At 35.0% G+C, this 19326-nt stretch overlaps 1 protein-coding gene across 2 annotated transcripts in view; it reads left to right on the top strand.

Moving 5' to 3' along the window:
• Positions 1-2974: 2974 nt before the first annotated feature.
• The window catches only part of LOC6576440 (laminin subunit alpha-1), a 100487-nt gene continuing 84135 nt past the window's right edge, over positions 2975-19326 (top strand). For both annotated transcript variants that reach the window (XR_006357285.1, XM_002002394.4), the window contains exon 1: positions 2975-4251. Coding sequence is in view for 1 of the 2 variants with exons in the window: in XM_002002394.4 (XP_002002430.2) it covers positions 3780-4251 (472 nt within the window). In the remaining variant the exon portion in view is untranslated. The remainder of the gene's footprint in view (positions 4252-19326) is intronic.

The following is a 19326-nucleotide window of genomic DNA, read 5'->3' as shown; positions in this document are numbered from 1 at the left end:
CAGCAATGCTGACGACGATGATGATGATGATTGAGGTGATCATCATGATGCTGCTGATCATGGTGCGCGTACACATCGTTATCCTCAAGTACTTAAACAGAGCACTTAAACAGGCATTGAGCAGGCGCACAGCCTACGCAAGGCAAAGTTGAACCTTTCAATACCCTGTAGATACAGGTGAGATGTTAAGAAAGGGGTATATTAGCTATGAGCATGTATAGGCGTAACAGAGGGAATGAGTTGTTCAGTGATGCTTGATTAAAATGAGGTGAATTAAGATGGATATATGTGAGCCGCTGTGATCTTAATCTTAAATCATAAATGTAGAGACTAAATAACCCAATATCGGTAGCTAATTTAATAACAATATATACATATATATGTATGTAGTATTCATAGCGCGACCGTTAATAATCTACTATAAATTTTCTCTTTTTAAAGTTTTCTTCATGTTTTAAGTATCTAAAGCATATATATTTTTGCTGAAGAGATTTGAGATGGTACATAAACATAATTAAAATTTTGTGCTGCTATTTTTATGAACGGCTGTCAGCAGCTGACATCTTCTATAGATGAGAGACGAGATACTTATATCTAAACATTTTAAACTTTTTTCGCAGACCATCAGAGGAATTGTAAAAAATTATATAGATCTCTCTTAAAGTATAACCAGACGTTAGATTATATCAACTCGCTGCACTACTTAGGGCATCTCATAGTCAGTCACTTCCATCTCGAGCACTCGTACTTGTTGGCACAACTCGTTGCCGCACTTTGCTTCATTTGGTAAACGAACCAATTTAAACGGAGCAGACAAAGGGCGGCCGATTTAATCCTTGTCGGCAGAATTCGAAACCGTCCCAAGCCTGTCAAGGGCATGAAGGGGGTGCTGCAATTGCTGCAGCAGCAGCAGCAACATCGGCAGCAGCAGCTCGTGAAACTGCTGTTTCACGCTTCGACAAATGCCCTTTGTGCTCGGCTGCAACAAATTGCATCAGATACAAGGTAGGTACGCGCAGATACTTTTTGGCGTGGTGAACTTATTAGGCGCTGCCTTTTGAGCTGGAGATATTTATGCGAGTGCCACGAATTGAGTTGCAAATAGCCAGCGGGCAACATGAAACGTGCGCCAAGGATACCATACGATATGGCGAATGCGTTTCAACTTAAGATATACGTTTGGTACGCCTGCCGTGGCGTTAAGTGCCGCCATTCGTTGTGGCTGCATCATCACCTGCTGCGTCGCGGAACGAGGACAAAAAATAAACACACGCACACACACACACACACACACAAACAAACGCACCGCAAGGATAATCAGGAATGCCCATTGCGACAGCTCTGCTGACGCTCCGTTCCGTCCTTCCATTGCGTCCGTTTGCCTCTAACTGGCAACTGTCAAAACGAACTTAAGGCCAAACAATAAAGTGTAAAATGCGAGACAACAAAAAGGAGCTAAGGGCGCAAGCAAGCAAGTGAGCTAGCTATCAAGGTGCCTGCGAGCGGGCGGGCAAAACAAATGTTTTTGTTTAGCGCACCGGAAAATCCCATTGAACCCAATACGCACAGCCATATATACTTGAAGTACCTGTAAAGTCACGGGCTAAAGAATAACACTGAAAAATTCAACAGGTAAACACTAGCGGACAGACTAAAGCCGGCATTGAAAAGAAGAGAGGGAGAAGGAGAAAGACGCAGAATGAGCGATTCGTTAGCAGGAAAATAGTCAAACAAAGAGCGTTAAACACCGAAAATAGGAGTGAGCTTAGTTTTCTCCCTTTGGAATCTAAGCTTGAAAAGTAAGAAATTAAAACTATTTCAATATTATAGATATTGGGAAATGTTTATAATTACCTAACTATTATTTATGCATATGTATAAAATAAATATTTAATATGTATAAAATTAATATTAAGATAATCGATATTAAAAAATATAGCGGCCAATTTTATCAATACTATTTTATTTATACACATAAAAGATGTATATAAATAAATGAAATTTGAATTTTAAATGAATTTGAGTTCTTTTTTTTATAATATTTAAATTTTAAATAAAATGAAAAAAATTTTTAATATATATTTTTCGTAGTGTGAATTTTGAATATCTTGAATGTATGCATTTTATTTACTCTGAATATCTCCTTATTTAAAATTATATTATATTATAATTATAAGAATAGATCAAAAGAAGAACAATTTTGCTGATTATTATTTTGCCTTTATTATCATTAATATTAAAATAAAGTCTGTCAGGCGTTTTACGTTTTACTAAATGCAATTTTGAATATATTCGAATCCTTAACAGTACTTCAACGATATGTTCAATGCTTCTAGAATGTCTGCTATTGCAGCAATGCTGTGCTATAGCCCAAGGCAAGACCATGTCTAATACGTTCCACAAACATAACGAATACAATCCCAGTGCCACATGCAATGAGTGCAGACAAGATAGCCTTTTCTAGCTAAATTTACAAAAATCATAATAATATTATATATTAAATATTATTAAATAAATAAAAGGTATCAGTTGTTTATTTGCATAGGTATCTGAATTCTTAGAAAACAAACAAAATCAGAGAATTATACTTATACTTATTATAAATTATTAACAACATTTAAGTTCAAGTATAAAAAATATATAAAAAAATATAACATAACTTTATATATTACTATATATATTATAATTTGCAAATTAATTGCATCTACTAAAAATACTGCAAGAAAAATCGAAAATAAATTTAAAATGCTAAATGATTTATGAAAATCCTAAGAACTTTTAGAAACAATTTTAAACATCTTGAATCTTTTCTATATTTCTAGCACTCTGCACTCTTTCCTGAATACGTTCCACAGGAGCATACATATATTTCCGGTCTCTTTGCTTATTTTCTTGTCCAGCCAAATGAGCATCACTGAGTGCAACGATCAGGCGGCACGATCGCCAAGCCGGCACGATCGTTCGCTTCAGTTTGGTTTTGACGGTCGTTTGTGTAGGACGCGGCAATCGCTTCACGCAGGCAAAGCAAAGAGTTCAGTTTTTTGTTCAGAGATCGTAATTTGTCGGCACGTCTCGATCGCATTCGGAGTTCTTTCTCATCTGCAACTACTACTAGTTAGTATTTTACGCTGATAATCGAGTGTGTCATGCGAATAATGTCAATGATAATGCAGTGCAATAATAAATAAAAGCGAAAGTGCTTTATGCAACTGCAATCACAAGTCGTGCCTACATATGTATATTGATATAAATTGTGTGTCTTATTTGTTTTGTTGCACTTGCGCTGAGGATATACGAAAATAGCCAAAGAAAAATTTGTCGCTGTCGCCTGGCTGCAACCGAAATAAAATTAAATAGCGCAAAAATGTGCGTCAAATAAATGAGAAATGAAGAGAAATAGAGAAGTGCGAGTCTTATAGAGTGTGCAAAAGGAAATGTGTACAAAAAATAATACAAATAAAAGTCTGCCAGAAAAAGAAAGCCAAAACGTCGCGACGACAACTGACAAGCGGAAATTCTAAAAAAAAAAAGTTAAAAAAAAAAAAAAATTGTAAAAAAGCAACGCAAAAGAAAAGAAAGAAAAATCAAATAAAATTATGAATGAAAATTCTGGGAAATGTGCTTGAGTGTGCAACTTGGTGTTAAGCTAAATTAATAGAAATAAAAAAGGGTCTTAGAAAAGCAATAAAATATTTTTAATTAGTTTCAAAGTCAAGTGAAGTGTAAAATGTGCGCAAATTGAATTCAAGTCTGTGCTTGGCAAAATTCCCCTGTGAAAAATGAAAGTGAAAATAAAAGAGCGCAAGCTAAGCAGTTGCGCAAAATGCTGCCTTATCCTGCCAACAACAACAATGCTGTTCCTAATCCTGCTCCCCTGCCTGTTAACTGTTCAGGTTGAGGGCCGGCGTGCCAAACAATTGAAGCAACGACTCGTTGTACTGCCACCGGCCCAAATGCTCAAGGAATACAGCACAGAGACACTCAATGCCAGCTCCGTGGAGCAGCTGGAGGCGAGCATTGTGTCCTGGACGGGCGAGCGGATAAGCCAACGCAAATCCAGCTCCACCAGCCGCGGTGGTCAGAGCACGCGTCGTCGTAAAACCAAAAGTGGCCTCCTGATTGAAAGTAACATTGGGAGCAGCGAATCAGACATGGCAGCTGCTTCCTCAGAGATCAGAAATGGCAAGAAGTCCAAGCAGCGCGGACGGAACGGACGGCTCCAGAGAACGGACGGCAAATCGAATGCCAATGGTAAGTTGTGGCAGCCACAAGCGAGTGCCTAATGCATAAGACCTGGACCACAAAGCATTCTAAATATGGCTTTGATCGATTGGTTAGAAGATGGTAGAGTCGCCTCGTTATTGCGGCTTCCTTGTTCTGGCCCTGGCCCTGGCTTTGGCTCTGGCTCTGGCTCTGGCTCTGGCTTTGACTCTGTTGGCCATGTCGTGTCCAACGTGTCCAACGCGCATCCATATTTGGGCGCTCAAGTTGAAAGAACTTTCATGTGAAAGTTGTGACAGGAGGAAGAGATTTCTGCTTCTTCTTCTTCTCATTTTTTTCTTCTACTTATTTTCTTATACACTATATATATATATATATATATTTTTACAAGTAATTCTATACGTTATTACGTGAGAGGTCCAGTTATGGGCGAGCAATGTTGTCGTTGCCTTTGCCGTTGTCTTGCCTCTTGCTGTTGTTGTTGTTGTAGGTATTGTTGTTGCTGCCCCATGCTGCATGCCCCATGCACAGCATTTGTTCTTCTTGTGCTGCTGCTTTGTCATGTGAACTTTGCCTATTAGGCGTACGATCTGCATAGCTACACAGCTGCCAGGCAAACTAGAAAGCTATAAAACTAAAGGCACGCTCTTCTATAAAATTTCATTTTATATGCAGAAAATAGATTGCAATAAAAATCATTCGATTATAGCTTTGTTTGTAGCTAAAAATATATATTTTATTTAGTTTTTATTATCGATAATAGTCTAGTTTGTAAGAGTCTATATATAGATAATTTAAAGCGCATTTCATTATTAAAATTGCATTTTTTCATATTCAACTGAGATGAGATTTGAAAATTTTGAAAATTATATATTCTACATAAATTGCATAAAATTTAGAAAGAATTTGTGAAGCATTTAAACTTGATCATTTTCATTTTTTTTTTTTTTTTTTTTGATTACTTTTATTTATTTTATGGAATATGGAATTGAGTAAAATTAATTTAGTTTTATTTGTAGAATGAATTGATTACAATTTTTCTATTTGTATGAAGGAATATGGAATTAATAAGTATGTACATTTAATGTATTTTAAGCTGAATTATAGTAAAAACCCATTTTTTTGAAAATTAATTTGCAAATAATTATTTTAACTATTAATCGATTAAGACAACAAAGAATCTTTTCCTTTATAATTATATAATATTTATTTATAATTTAATTCTTCATTATCACTTATAAAACACGCACAAAAGAACCGTTAGGCAAAGCAAAAGAAAGCAATATAATAGAATAGCAATTTAAAACATTTACAAAAACCCACAAAACAAACATAAAATTGAAGAACAATACCAATCAAAATGTAAAATGGATAAACCCAAAGAAAAAAGGCATATGCGCTATAGAAGGTACAGCTCTCGGGAGAGTAATAGAACATAGAAGGGCTGTGTGTGTTTGTGTGCACTTCAGGTCATTTTGCTTGAGATCAACTAAGAGGCACATTGACACACACACAGACACATGTGACCCCTTGGCGAGAGGACAATAGCGCCAGGCTCTAGTATGATGCCGCCTACTCTTCTACACTCGGGTAATTGTGGTCGTGCCCAAAGAAGATGCCCTAACAACGACAGCAACAACAACAATGTAGACAATGGCCAATTGTTAGAGACACATAACGCACTGGAGTACACATATAATGGATAAACTAGTTGCGTGCGTTGTCATATGGCATACATACAAATACATACATACGTATACACACATACGCATATATTGTATGTCAGGGACAGGAACCGCAACACGCGCTAATAGGAACACATGTTCCAGCTGGCGGCTCGGATAGGTGTTGACCAGAGCAGTCGACGTAGGTCCCAATACAATGTGTGTTCTGGCCGAACTGGTTATAAAAATTAAGTGGCTTATCGTGTCGAGTCGTTGAAATTTGTTATGGGCCCAAAACTGACGACGACCAAGCTGAAGAAGAGGAAGAAGAAGCCAAAGCCGATGCCGATGCCGAAGAAGATGCATTCCTGTGGTTCGCTCACTTCCCTGGAGCCAGCTTACGACTTACTAATAGATTGTTAAGAAGTTTTATAATAATCATTTGTTTATGTTGACGTTTGTTAACAGAATTCTAAGCGCTTCGAAAACACAGCTGACCCAGTCAGATAAAAGCGAGAGAATTATATATTAATGAATTTCATGATTTTTGATGAAAAGTATTCCCAAAGCTTTTCAATGTTATGATTATTTATTCAAGCGCGCACACTGAGCGAAACTTGGGCTCTTAAAATTTGACGAGCTTCTATTTTGGGATCTATAAAATTTGAACAGATCATTTTGATTTGTTTTAAATTTGAATATGTATGGTTAGGTGCTTGGATGAAGGTGAATTTATTGAAATAATAATTTTAATATTGTGAAAGCAAATTTAGCTGAAGGTAAACAACTTTCTTGGAAAGATATTGTTAAAAAACAAGTTCAGTTTAGAAAAATATTTTTGAAAAATGCAAGAGCCAAAATAAGTTGATGACTTTTTATAAAGGAAGATTATAATCAAAATTTATTTTAATATATTTCTTCTAAATAATGAAAATACATTAAATAATTTTACGTAGAAACTGCAGCCGTAAAATATTACAAAAAAAAAAGTTTAGTCCACAAATCGAAAAATAAACTTGTTAAGAAATTTTCTTTTTAATATTGAAACTGATAAAATTCATGAAAACCAAAATTGTTAAGCCAAACTTCTTGTCAACAAGCAACAAATCTATCAAAGCAATAACAAACCCGACAGTCTCACCTCTCCCTACCACAAGATTATGCACAATCTAGACTTGCAACATTTCATCGGAAAAGCCCTTGGCAAAAGCATTTTTTCAGCAACAACAACAAAATTTATAACTTTAAAAAATAGATTGAAAAAGCAAGTTCAAAAACTTTTGCTTTTCAACACGCTGCTTGAGCCAAGACGAAGTTGAAGCGTAAAAGGCAATAGAAAACCAACAGAAAAAGTTCACTAAACTTCTACAAAAAAAAAACTTCACATGTCAATAAAAAATTAAAAACAAATAAAAGTCAATGACAGCTCGAGCAGAGGCAAAGGCAAAGGCTATCCGAAGAGAAGGTGGAGGAGATAGAGGAGTTATTTCCGAGCTCTCTGTAGCATTTTCCCACAAATCTAAATTTCTAGCACTCGGCGCATTGTGTAATGCAGTTAACAAGAAGCAAACAAAAAAACAGAAGAAGAAGAAAACAAAAATACAATATCAATGAAGAATTGAAAAGTGGATGCATTGAAGAATGCATTCTTCAAACAGTTGTCTTTTTCTTTCTTTTATACTACTGAATGGGCAAACAGCAGCTTTCCCGGCTTGCCGTGTGTAAATATCATGACTTGGGGAATCGTATATATATCTATCTATATACTTATATCTACGCATATCCACACATACATATGTATATGTACGTGCCCAGCTAATGAGCTGATAAAGTGTGAGTGCGTGCGCTGATTAGCCATGGCTCAAAGCACAGCAACAACAACGACAACAACAAAGGAAATGCAGCTTGGCGTGGGCTCAAATGTATCTGTATCTGGATTTGTAAATGTATCTGTATCTTGGCTACTATGCATCTCCCTGGCTGCCTCTTGTTGACCCATTTCGTGGCGAACTTTCATTTTCAGTAATCTAAACAGCCATCAATCAATTAATGCCAATAGCTGTTGCATTTATCTGACTCCTCTCGCGCAGCGTTTCGCCTTTATAAATGGAGTCAACACGCCGTTTAATCGTCAATAATTTGCTCTATCAATTCGCTGTCTCTGACTGCTCAAGGCGCTGCCCACTTGACTACGCGGCACGATAACTGCTTGGCAACTTGTTTTTTTTTTTTTTCCTATTTACAATTTGCAATTGAATGATTTGGAAAACTAATCTAAACGCATTCGATTTTCATTCATTATCGACAGCTGTTCATAAAGTTCCAGACATTATTTTTGATGACTTGATCGAAAGTTGATTTAGCTTCAATTGAGTGTTAACTGCTTTCTGCTTTTTTTTTTTTAGCGAATATTTTGAAAGTGTGATATAAATATTTATTTATGAAAAATATTTAACACCAGGAATTAATATTGCTTTATTTCACTATTATTTTCATATTCCTTGTCTTTGATCATTGTCAGTATTATTATTACCATCGACATAATTGTCCTCATCATTATTATTTTGCATGTTGTCTTCTCACTTATCATTAGTCGTCCTTCATGCCATTATCGTTGTTCATTGCCTCACAATAATCTTTAATACTTGAATCATTATTATTCTCACTATTCACATCATCTTTAAACAAATTTTCTGGGATTCCCACATTATCATTATCATTGTCTTTCTTATTATGATTAACATTATTGGGATCACTGGTAATATAATTTTCAATATAATTAGCAGTTCTGTTACTATTGTTATTATTAAGTTCATATAAATATTTCTTATATATTTATATCAACTTTATATGCTTTCTTATTCAGTCAATTAAAACTGAATACATAAACCCATTTACATCAGCTTTTGTCAAAAAACAGATCAATCGAAGAGTATTACAAATTCCTCATTTATTTTTACAGTTTCCCATTCAAAAGTTTTTCTTTCAGCACATGAAAAGTGTTTCGCCACATGCTTGATTATTTTGAGTGCCCTTCACGAATCTCTCACAGCTCCCAACTGTTTGCACTTCTGTTGCATCTCGACTGCAGCGCCCTTTGTTGTGATAATTTATCGAAATGCAGTTTATAGATCATTGGTTTTAATGTGCCAAGGGAAACACCTGGACACAACACCTGGCCTCACCTTGTTGTTGTTTATGCAACACATTTTGCACACAATTACTGGAGAAGAGTAACTGGAAATGGCAGCTGCTTACAAAGAAATTAAATATTTGTAAAAATTATGTAGAGCAGGAAAGATAAATAAGAAAAAGTAGATAAATATACTATCTGAATACAATTTTAAAAAAGTTCCTGAAACAACCCAAGCTATATGATCTGCGAGAGCAGTCGAAATGCAGATACACATGTCAAAACTCTAAAAAACAATAAACATGCAGAAGATGATGCTCAGGCAATTGGGGTACTCATTAAAAAATAAACAAAAGCTGACTGAATACAATGGATTGGACGAGATTGTTGGGTCTGGTAATATGATATGGAAACCCAATATATCCTATACAAATTGCATGCGCGCTTTTGAACTGAAGTTCCAATAAATAAACCACTTAGGGACATAAAACTAAAGGAAAAAACAGGCATTTTAATTTTTTATAGAACAACAAATCGAAATACGATGTAAACATTTTGTTTGAGATTCATAAATACCACAACAACAAAAATTAAAACACGACGCAATTTGTAACGGTACATAACTTCTATAAGTAAACAAAATGTGTAAAGAATTTAAAAGAAGTTGGAATGTTGAGTACAAAGGGATTGATAAAGAGATACCCTGTAAGAAATGAGATATGGAGAGCAACACTGAGAAAGAGGCGGAATGAGAGAATGAGCGAGTGAGAGGGAGAAGAAGGCGCAGAGAGAGAGGTAGAGAGAGAGAGAGAGAGGGACAAAGAGAGGAGAAGACAATTTCCTCATATTCCACTTAATGTATTCACTTAATTTCAACAAAATAAATTGAGCAGTTAGACGTTTATCGATAATTATCAAATTAAGCAAAAATCAATAATAAATGAATTATTTTTTATAAATTAAAATAGAGTTCGGAATATAAATACACATTTCTACAAAAATATTCTAGAGTCCATCATATCCCGTTTTATAACTCTGTAGTATAGCGAACAAACCTATAACTTTACGCTGGTAAACCGTAGTTGAACTAAATGATCTATAGGAATTCCTCTCAAACTCCCAGCGAGTATGTAGAACTATTCATGGCGCTGTTTACATAACTTGGAGCATCATTTCAGCTTGGCTGGCAATAAACTTATGCTTAATTGCTGGCATATCGATCTGATGGTTCCTGGGCGATTCGACAAAAGCTTTGAAGTGCCCCACTGGCGTTTGGCCATAAATTAATGTAATAGGCCAAGTTTTGATAAGAGATTGACGCCGCCAACCAGACGGCAGACGACATAGGCCAGACGGCAGACAGCAGACGGTACAGCCCGCTCTCTCACAATTCTTGTTTGTTTGGGGCCACCGGAACATTTAACGGGTCAGCGGCGCACCGCTCGACTGTTGATGTGCAGCCCGTGGAAGAAACAAATACGTTGCTCGTTAGCCCAGACACTTCAGATAAGCGCAAGAGATGAAAATGCATTGGGTAGCAATTCCAATAAATTCTGATCTTAGTCTCAATACAATTGGGTCAACGAAAAAGCGCAGCAATGTATTATTTGTTGTAGTCTACCTAATGTGCTGATAATGATCGCGAGTGATGTCTGAGAATTGCGCGACGATTGAGTAATCAATGTAAAGGTTATGAAGAAAATTTCTAGATAGCCCCAATGCAGCAAAAGAAAGATATATTATGAGTAATGTTGGGTGTGAGTAGCAAAACCTTCTGCAGCTCATTAAATGGATTCCTTGGAAGTCTATTAAAGATTATGTAGATTACTAAGGAAATATATTAAGCGGAAAATGTTAAATTGAATGCGATATGAATTTCATTTAGGCTTAGTTCATTTGTTTCTTTCATAAACAGTTAATCATTTCATTATAGTTTAAGACAAGCCAACATCGAAGATCTTTAGATTTTTGGGAAGCATTGGAAAATGTTAAAGTGATAAATATTGTTGAATGTGGAGAGGATAGAAATCTTGTGCTTAAAGCTACGTATACAAAGATTCGATTTTGGATCTTTTTAAAATAATAATTCACCACTTAAAAGAAACATTTGAGATTCAAAAAAAAAAAAAAAATAATAATAATAATAATAATCACTATTAAAATAGATTAAAAATAAATTTTAAAAATAAGCTTAATTTTTAAAATTTTTTAGTCATGGTAAATAATATTTTTGAACGACTGTATTTACGAAAATCAAGCATATTGGTTTTTCTAGTGTTTACTGTTTACTTAACATTTATACATATTTAATATTATCAAATATTTATTTTATATTATAATTTTTAATATTTATACTTAATTTGTTTTAGGTCATAAATATTCATATTTTGTTTGCAAAATTATGAAAAGAATTTATATGCAATTTATCTTTCATTAAAATTTAATCATTAATAAAATCAATTTTCTCAGCTTCATAATCAACAAACATACCTTTTAGCAACTCATAAATTTACTTAATTTCCTCAAACCTTCTTAAGAATTCTGTTCACACTTAGCTTGTGTCTGGTGTCGCGCCTCATCTTTAAAACTGTCATTTCATACCAACTCAGCTCTCGTCCATCTTACATCAGTTATCAGGTTTAAACAGCCATCAATGTCAGCGCAACGTGTTTAACACTATCTGAATCCGAGGTGAATACATTCAATGTCTATGTCGCACTGCCAGCGGCATCTTTATCGAGCCATTTGTCAATATTTAAGCTGATAAACGATCGTTGATCGAAAGCGGCCAACAACAGCTGTCATTGAACTTCATTGATAAAAAATATGTTGCGCTGGCGACAGGTTTACCCGGCACTGGCGCTCAAAGTAAATACTCGAAATGCATTTCATTCAGCTGCCAAGCATATCGACTTTCCTCGATCCATTTGATAAGCTAAATACACATCATCCGCTTTGGTGAAGAATGTCCAAAACTCATATCGAGCCCCATAACTCAATTGATATCTGATAACACTTTCTACCTGTTGCCTTTTCCTCTAGCTTTCCTATTTTCCTGCTTCTTCGAACACATTCTATAAACGTAGCAAATATTTTGGTATCTTGTCAACACATGGACACCTTATGCTGCATCAGATTGAATTCCCAAAACTATATATATATATATATAAATTGATTCTCGACTTAGAGCTGGGGAATCGTCTTCAACGCTTGAAAGTGTTGTCTAAATATTTGATATCGCTGGAAATGCTCCAAGATTATGCTTAATGAAGAAATTCATTCACTCAAACTGTTTATTTGCCTGCGGGTTTTTCCCTTTGAAAAAGTTCTTTCTGGAAAAGTGTTTTGATTTCGATTTTGGCGTAAATGCATCCAGGATGTGGATTTTTCTCCAGCTCGCCCTTTGATGAAGTTGGCACCGTAAACACATCTAGTATTGAAATTTATGTCGAATTTTCAACTGTTACTCGAAAAATCTCCACTATTTGTTTAAATTTGTTTTTTTTTTTTTTATAGCTTTGCTATGCTGCACTAAATATGGGCAACATTGTATCTAAATTCTATTGTTAAGTTACATTTGACTTCCGCAATGAAAACTGAATATTAGAAGAGCAATTTTATTTTGGCCCATATCAAATGATAAAAGTTGAAGCTAAAGAAGGCCAGCGAGAGGTTTGCCCCAATACAAGATTTGCAAGATGGAGGAAGGTTTCTTCAACCCCGTAATCTTTATAATTATTGCTTTTCCACTGCTTAAGATCATGTTGTTAAGAATACGCCTATAGCCGAAATATTTTGTGAACACAAAATGTAATTATTTAAAATATAAAAACTAATATTTAGTTAAAATAAAGGGTCATATTTAATTTTCGAAAAATCTATAGCTTAATATTTGAAAATTAATAAATATAATATAAAATAAATTTAATATTGTTATATAATATATAAATAATATATAATATATATATATATATATAATATAATATATTTATTTTTAAATGAACGCTTTTTTCTCCGTTTACAACTGACGGCATAACAATTATATATTATGTAAGTAAATGAAATAATTATATATTAACAATTATATACTCTTGAACAAGACAGTGCTGATCTGTATGTCTTCCTATAATATTCTACAAACGATTAACTCAGAGAAGTAAGTGAAGAGCACAAGTCATGTGCATAGGTGGGCACTTACTATTTAGTTTTTATAAAGAAAGTACAGAAAATAGGGACTCTTATTTGTCTGTGTGTAAAAAACGAACTCAGAGAAAGGCTGGCGCTCAAATGTGATCGTGATTTATATAGACTGGCCAATGATCGGGCGCAACAACTAACACAGTAAGAAGTTCAAGAGTAGGGATCCAGTATTTTTCTTAGTGTGAGTGCAAGTTGTTCTATATAAAGGGAAGTCTGCTGGAGTAATAATAATTCATTCGCTTACGATAATCTAATGGTGTTCAGACGTGCAGTGCAGCGCTCCTCTTCTACTTGTGGTAAATATATATACATGAAATAGTTATTAATATATATACTAGACTGCATTGTAAAATATTCATAAAAATTCAAACTGTTAAACAATTGTATAAAAATCTTTAAATAAAGTAATTATTAAGTTAAAGAGCATTAAGCTAATAATTATTGGAAGATTAAACATGAAAATGGTAATTAACAGTATGCTAATTATTTTATTTAATTAACAGTATGCTAATGATTTTAATTACCTTAATTATTAATTTCATTATTAATTATAAAATAATTGATAGTAGAACAATTCTTATCCCATTGCAAATTATATGCCATGCTGTATACATATCTTGCTATGAAAATAAAATAAACATGTGGTTTATGTTCTCAAGGGATTCCCTTCGCCGTGTTTCTACTGCAAATCAACATCCGATTAATGACTCATCGCAAGAAGCTATACGAACTCTTTTGTGCTCTCTCCTTGTCACTCTTTGGCTCACCGTCGCTTTGCTTCTCTGAAAACATTTTGTAATTCTAGACTGCAGTTCCTCAACAGAGTTTATATCCGAATGTCTGACAATTTAACAAATGTGCCGACAATTGACGACAACTTTTCGCCCAGTCTATTTTGAATGCGTGTTGGGGGCATATCCATCAGCACGCAGACTATTTACAAGCTGGAAGCAACAGCAACAACAACAGACATTTAGATGGATGGAACTGATGGACAGCTGCTGAGACGTGCCTTAACGCATGACTCACGCATCGACAGGAGAAAATTTAGCGGGAAAAGTTTAGTTTTCGGCAAAAACTTCTTTTTTTTTTTTTTTTTTTTTTTTCGGCACAACGTCAAGTAGTTAGGCTGCCACGCCCATTGGGTGTGGGCGTCAGACAAAGAGAGTAGCTATTTAAATGCCAGAGCTAGAATGAAAAACCTGCTGTCAAGCCGGCACAGTGAAAATGCCCGACAAAACAAATTGTGTGCAGACACGTTAAAAGCTCAAGATCAGGTTCAGCCTGCAGGCCCGAGATACTTTTCCAGTTGCCAAATACAGATGCAGATGCACAAGATGTCGACTGCCGTGAGGCGGCTTTTCCTTTGGTCGGGGTTACATCTCTGACAGCTGCCCCCGAGATTTGACTCTAAAAGGATTGAAACATTTCGGGGGCACGCCGTCATGATTAGTGCTCCGAATAACGCAACCAAACACACACGACTCGATGAGCCACAGAGAAATTGACATGCGACATGCAAAGTGATCCAACTGGGATACCAACTCAACTTCAGTCGGCATATCGGTGTTTCAGCGTCTGGATCGACGCGTCGCTTGACAAATTGCTTAATTAATACGCCTCGAAGTCGATTTGTTATTGTTGCTGTTGCTATTCTTGTTGTTGTTGTTGTTGGCCAACATGTGAAAACCAGTTGCCTGTTGCCAGTTGCCAGTTGTTGTTCGAATTCAAAAGCCAAATGTCCGCTCAGTTATTGGCATTTCTTTAATTAAAATAACTGAGCTGAATACTTAAGTAAATTTTTCGCTTGAATTTCAAATGCAAATATTTGATTTGTTTTTGCAGTATTTTTTAGCACCATATTACGTCAGCCTCATCATAATTATTTGTGGTTTTCACGTGCATCCTTGAGCAAATTTAAAGACTCGGCCAACGAGTTCAATAGAACTATAAGTTTTATTTAAAAATATTGCTAGGCTATATTAATGAAGGACAAGTTGAGTCTAAAAAAAACATATATATATAATATTTAATATCTAAAGTAATAAACAGTGAACTTTGCATTCAAAAAAAATATATTTTTTAAAAATATTCTTAAGCTATTTTAATGAAGGTGAAGTCACAAGAATTAACAATTTAATAAATTTTATTTCTGATAGTAAAATTCAAATAAAACTTTTCGATGCGCTTGAATAACGAATTTAATTATTTTCAACAAGTTTATTTAATATATATTCCATATTTTATTATATAAATTATTATTAAGATAAATACTTGAGTACGCCCAAATATTATTTATATACCACATATTATATTATATAAATTCTTATCATAAACAGTTGTGATAAGATGAAGACAGAGGTCGCTGTATATATTTCTAAATAAACTTTATCTTCATCTCAAATATTTTTTTTTTTTTATTAATGGCAAGTCCATAATCTTTTGCAATTTAATTATTAGCTTATTAAATATTTATTTATGTCAAAGCTATAATCTAATCATATTTAAGTAAAACTCTGATAAATAGAGTTACATTTCAAATAAAATTTAATTTCAAACAATAAATAAAAATACTATTCAAGAAAATCAGAAGAGCTAGCGCAAATAATATCTTGAACATGTATAAAAAAGTTACTAAAAATGTGATTGAAAAACGTATTTAAATCTTCTTTAATTCTTCTGCATTTACGATTTTTAAACGCGCATAAAAGATAATTAAAAAAACAAATAACTTTTATATAATAAGTCTGTTAAACACTCTGCAAACTATGCAATAAAACTAATTGAAAACACAAATAGCTATTAAACAATAATTGGAAAAAAGTATTTCGGCTTGCCGTTTCGCTGGTGTCTACCATGTCAATTTTGCATTTGAATGCAATTGCAATGCACTTGTCGCATTTGCTGAATCAACTTTGGCGAGTCGTGACTAAACAAAACTAGAAAATTACCATCTTGGCTGCTGGCGGCAGGGGCAGCCACCCATAGCTACACCGTTACGCCACTCAAAGAAATAAGTAGGAAAACTTCAAGTTGAGCTCAGCTTGAAGTCAGCTTGTTCAATAAAAACGTTAATTGCTAATCAAAAGCAGCATTTTTGTGACGCGACGCAGGATAAGCGCTTATCAAATTGCAATATCCGATAACTGGTTAGTTTACTTAGTTCGCTCGGGCGATAAAGAAACTGCAAACAAACACAAAGACAAACAACAAATGCGAGTCAAAACAAGCTCAGAGATATGCAACATCTACTGCAACAACAACAACAACAACAGCATCAACGGCGTGGACAACAACGTAAACAAGCAAATTAACGCAATTTCTTCAATGTAGCCAACAGATACAAATCGACTATTAGCCAGCCATATAGCTTGACAACTAGATATTACGGATTGCATATGCCATAAAAAACAATAGCCAATATGGCCAAAACCGTCGTCAGCCAGAGTCAACCATCTGTTGCAGCCACAAATGGCGGCGCCATCAAATGGCCAAGCGGCGCCTGAAGCATTCGTGGGCTGACACCAGGCTCGCAACTGGCGGCGCCTTTTTATAGCCAAAATGAAGAAAAGAAAAAAAAAAAACAGCTAAAAAGCTAACACGTCGCGAGGCGTACGTACTAATTAAATAGTTTACAAGTCAACTCGATTGGCATTGCACTTTTATTTCATTTTAAAAATGGCCAAAACACTTTTGAATCCTAACGTTTTATAAGGTAGGAGAATGGTTTTTGTTTAAATATAAAGGAAGGTTAGAGGAGGCTTGGCTAGATCAACATCAGGTAGCTGCTTTAATTTAGCTTTGGTCTGTTCGTTATGGAAGGGTGTAGATCTTGAGTTACATGAAATTTGAAACTTTTTTCCTTAGATGCCATTTAATAGGCAATTTTATGATATTTTTATTCGTTTTGCTTAATATTAATAAGCATCGTTTCTGTAACATAATTCTTTAGCATAATAATAATAATACTTGTCTAGTTATTCAAAGATTCTAAATGACTCGATGAGCTGGATAACTCGAGATAATGAGGGGCATCTCTTTAATTTTCCAAATATACATATATATATGGTATTCACATATTAAGATTATTTCACTCTTTATATTTCATCCCCAAGTTTAGTATAAACTGTTATTAAGTACCACTATTATTACATCATATCTATATACCAGGTATCTCAAAGTCATGCACTACTTCACCCTTTCTTGTATTTTATAAACTTGTTTCAGGTCGGAAACGCTGTTCGGCTTTAATGTGTCGAGCGGAATGAATTTGTTTATAGCGTCGATCGCCTGCAGCGTGTGCCATTTATGACTGTCACTTGGATTAGCAGCTGAGCTGAGCTTTTGGTAGGCTGACCCACTTCAATTGGGGACTGCCAGCTGGCTGGCTGAGATGTATTCCAATGTTCATGGTCGTAAATGTAATGTTTTTATGGGCATTCGCAAGTGATTTGGCGCTGAAGTAAGGCTGCAAATTCAACTGATTTAACTGCTTCTCTTTCTAATTCGATTTGCCATCATAAAATGAAGGATGCGCCGCTTTAGAGACAGGCGAAACGAGCTGGATGTAGCTTTATCATGGTGGATTTGTAAGCCGAATAGGTGGGAGTGGGAGTATTTTCAAAGAGGTAACAGGTACCTAGATGGGTTTTAGTAGGAAATCTTAATTGAATTTGAATGCAATGAGATATTCTTACAAACAGAACAGCTATATACGGATGGATATATAGAAAGAAGTTGACAGGAAGAGTAGGAGAGAGAGAGCGAGAGATAAATTTTTAATTTTAATGCTGATATAGCTCCATAACTCACTCGGCTTAAAATGATTACAAACTTCCATAGTTATATGGAGTCTATCTATAGACAATATTTGTTCTTTAAAAATAATTAGGGAGTGAATATACAACTATATTGTTCTCATACCTCTCATTAAAGAAAATCCAAATTAGCTATAAAATTCAAGGTCCACGAACTACTTCCACATACCATAAAAATTAATCTCTATGCACTGCATACATTTCACACATTCCATGCTTATTTTTGGCCCCTCAAGATCCAAAGCGATGCTCTACTTGAAATTTCTTAAATCACATAAATTAATCTGAAATTATGTCTACATGGATTTCGAACCGTACTCTTGCAATTCCTTTAAGGCGTTAATCTCCGCCTGTCTAGACAATGTCGGCGACACGGCCTCTGTCAAGCTGCCTCTGAGTCATGAGTTTATAAATTTAATTATGACATTATGATGCGAGGCACAACATCAACATACAACAGCCGAATGCATTCATTTATTAATAACAACTGACAGCTCATGACAAATTAACAGCTAAAACCCAGTGAGAACTGCAAGCCAATTGAGTGTGTGGGCGATTGCTTGTGACTTGCGACTCGTGTCTCGCCCAAAAAAATGTAATTGAAAATATATCGAATAACTGAAAGTGTAGCCAAGCCAAACCAGTCAGACGTTAGTAATGAGTGCAGGCCAGAGAGGCCTCAAAACTGTTGCGTGCAGTGTTGGTTAACGTTTGTCTGTTTCAATATTGATTCGAAACTCCTAAAAGCGAGTGGAGTCAACTCGACTCAACTGAACTCGACTCGACTTGACTCGAAGCAAATGCATTTCAAGTGATTGGCAAACATGGAGACAGGGCAACAATTTGTTGTTGTAGAGGGGAAAAAACCCCTCATGGGATAATGGATATTTCGACGCCTTAATGAATGAACGCGATTGCAAGTGCTCGATAAGAGTTGGATTTTGTTTTGGTTTTTTTTTCTTTTTTTTTTTTTGGGCACAAAAATCGTGATAATTATTGCTGCAAGTGCAGCTGCTTGTGCCCAAATATGTATATGAAATATCGATTGATCAGGCGCCAAAAATTATAAGCGTAAAGTATTTCTCGTGATGCTGAGGCACTTATTAAATTATTAAATGAACCGCTATACGCTGAGATCTTTGCCAGATTTCTTGATTCTCTCTCTTTTCTTTTTTTATTTTTTGTGGCCAATAGCTTACACAATTCCGATCAGAGATTAGATAAGAGGCAAGTGCTTTTGGCGCTCAAGCGTAACAAGTCGCTTAATTAACACAGCTCCTGACGGGATGGC

Source organism: Drosophila mojavensis, unplaced genomic scaffold (genome assembly GCF_018153725.1).
Source record: "Drosophila mojavensis isolate 15081-1352.22 unplaced genomic scaffold, ASM1815372v1 contig_36, whole genome shotgun sequence".
In the NCBI taxonomy this organism is placed as follows: Eukaryota; Metazoa; Arthropoda; class Insecta; order Diptera; family Drosophilidae; genus Drosophila; species Drosophila mojavensis.
Note: the sequence above shows the minus strand (reverse complement) of the source record. Positions and strands in the feature narration are given on the sequence as shown.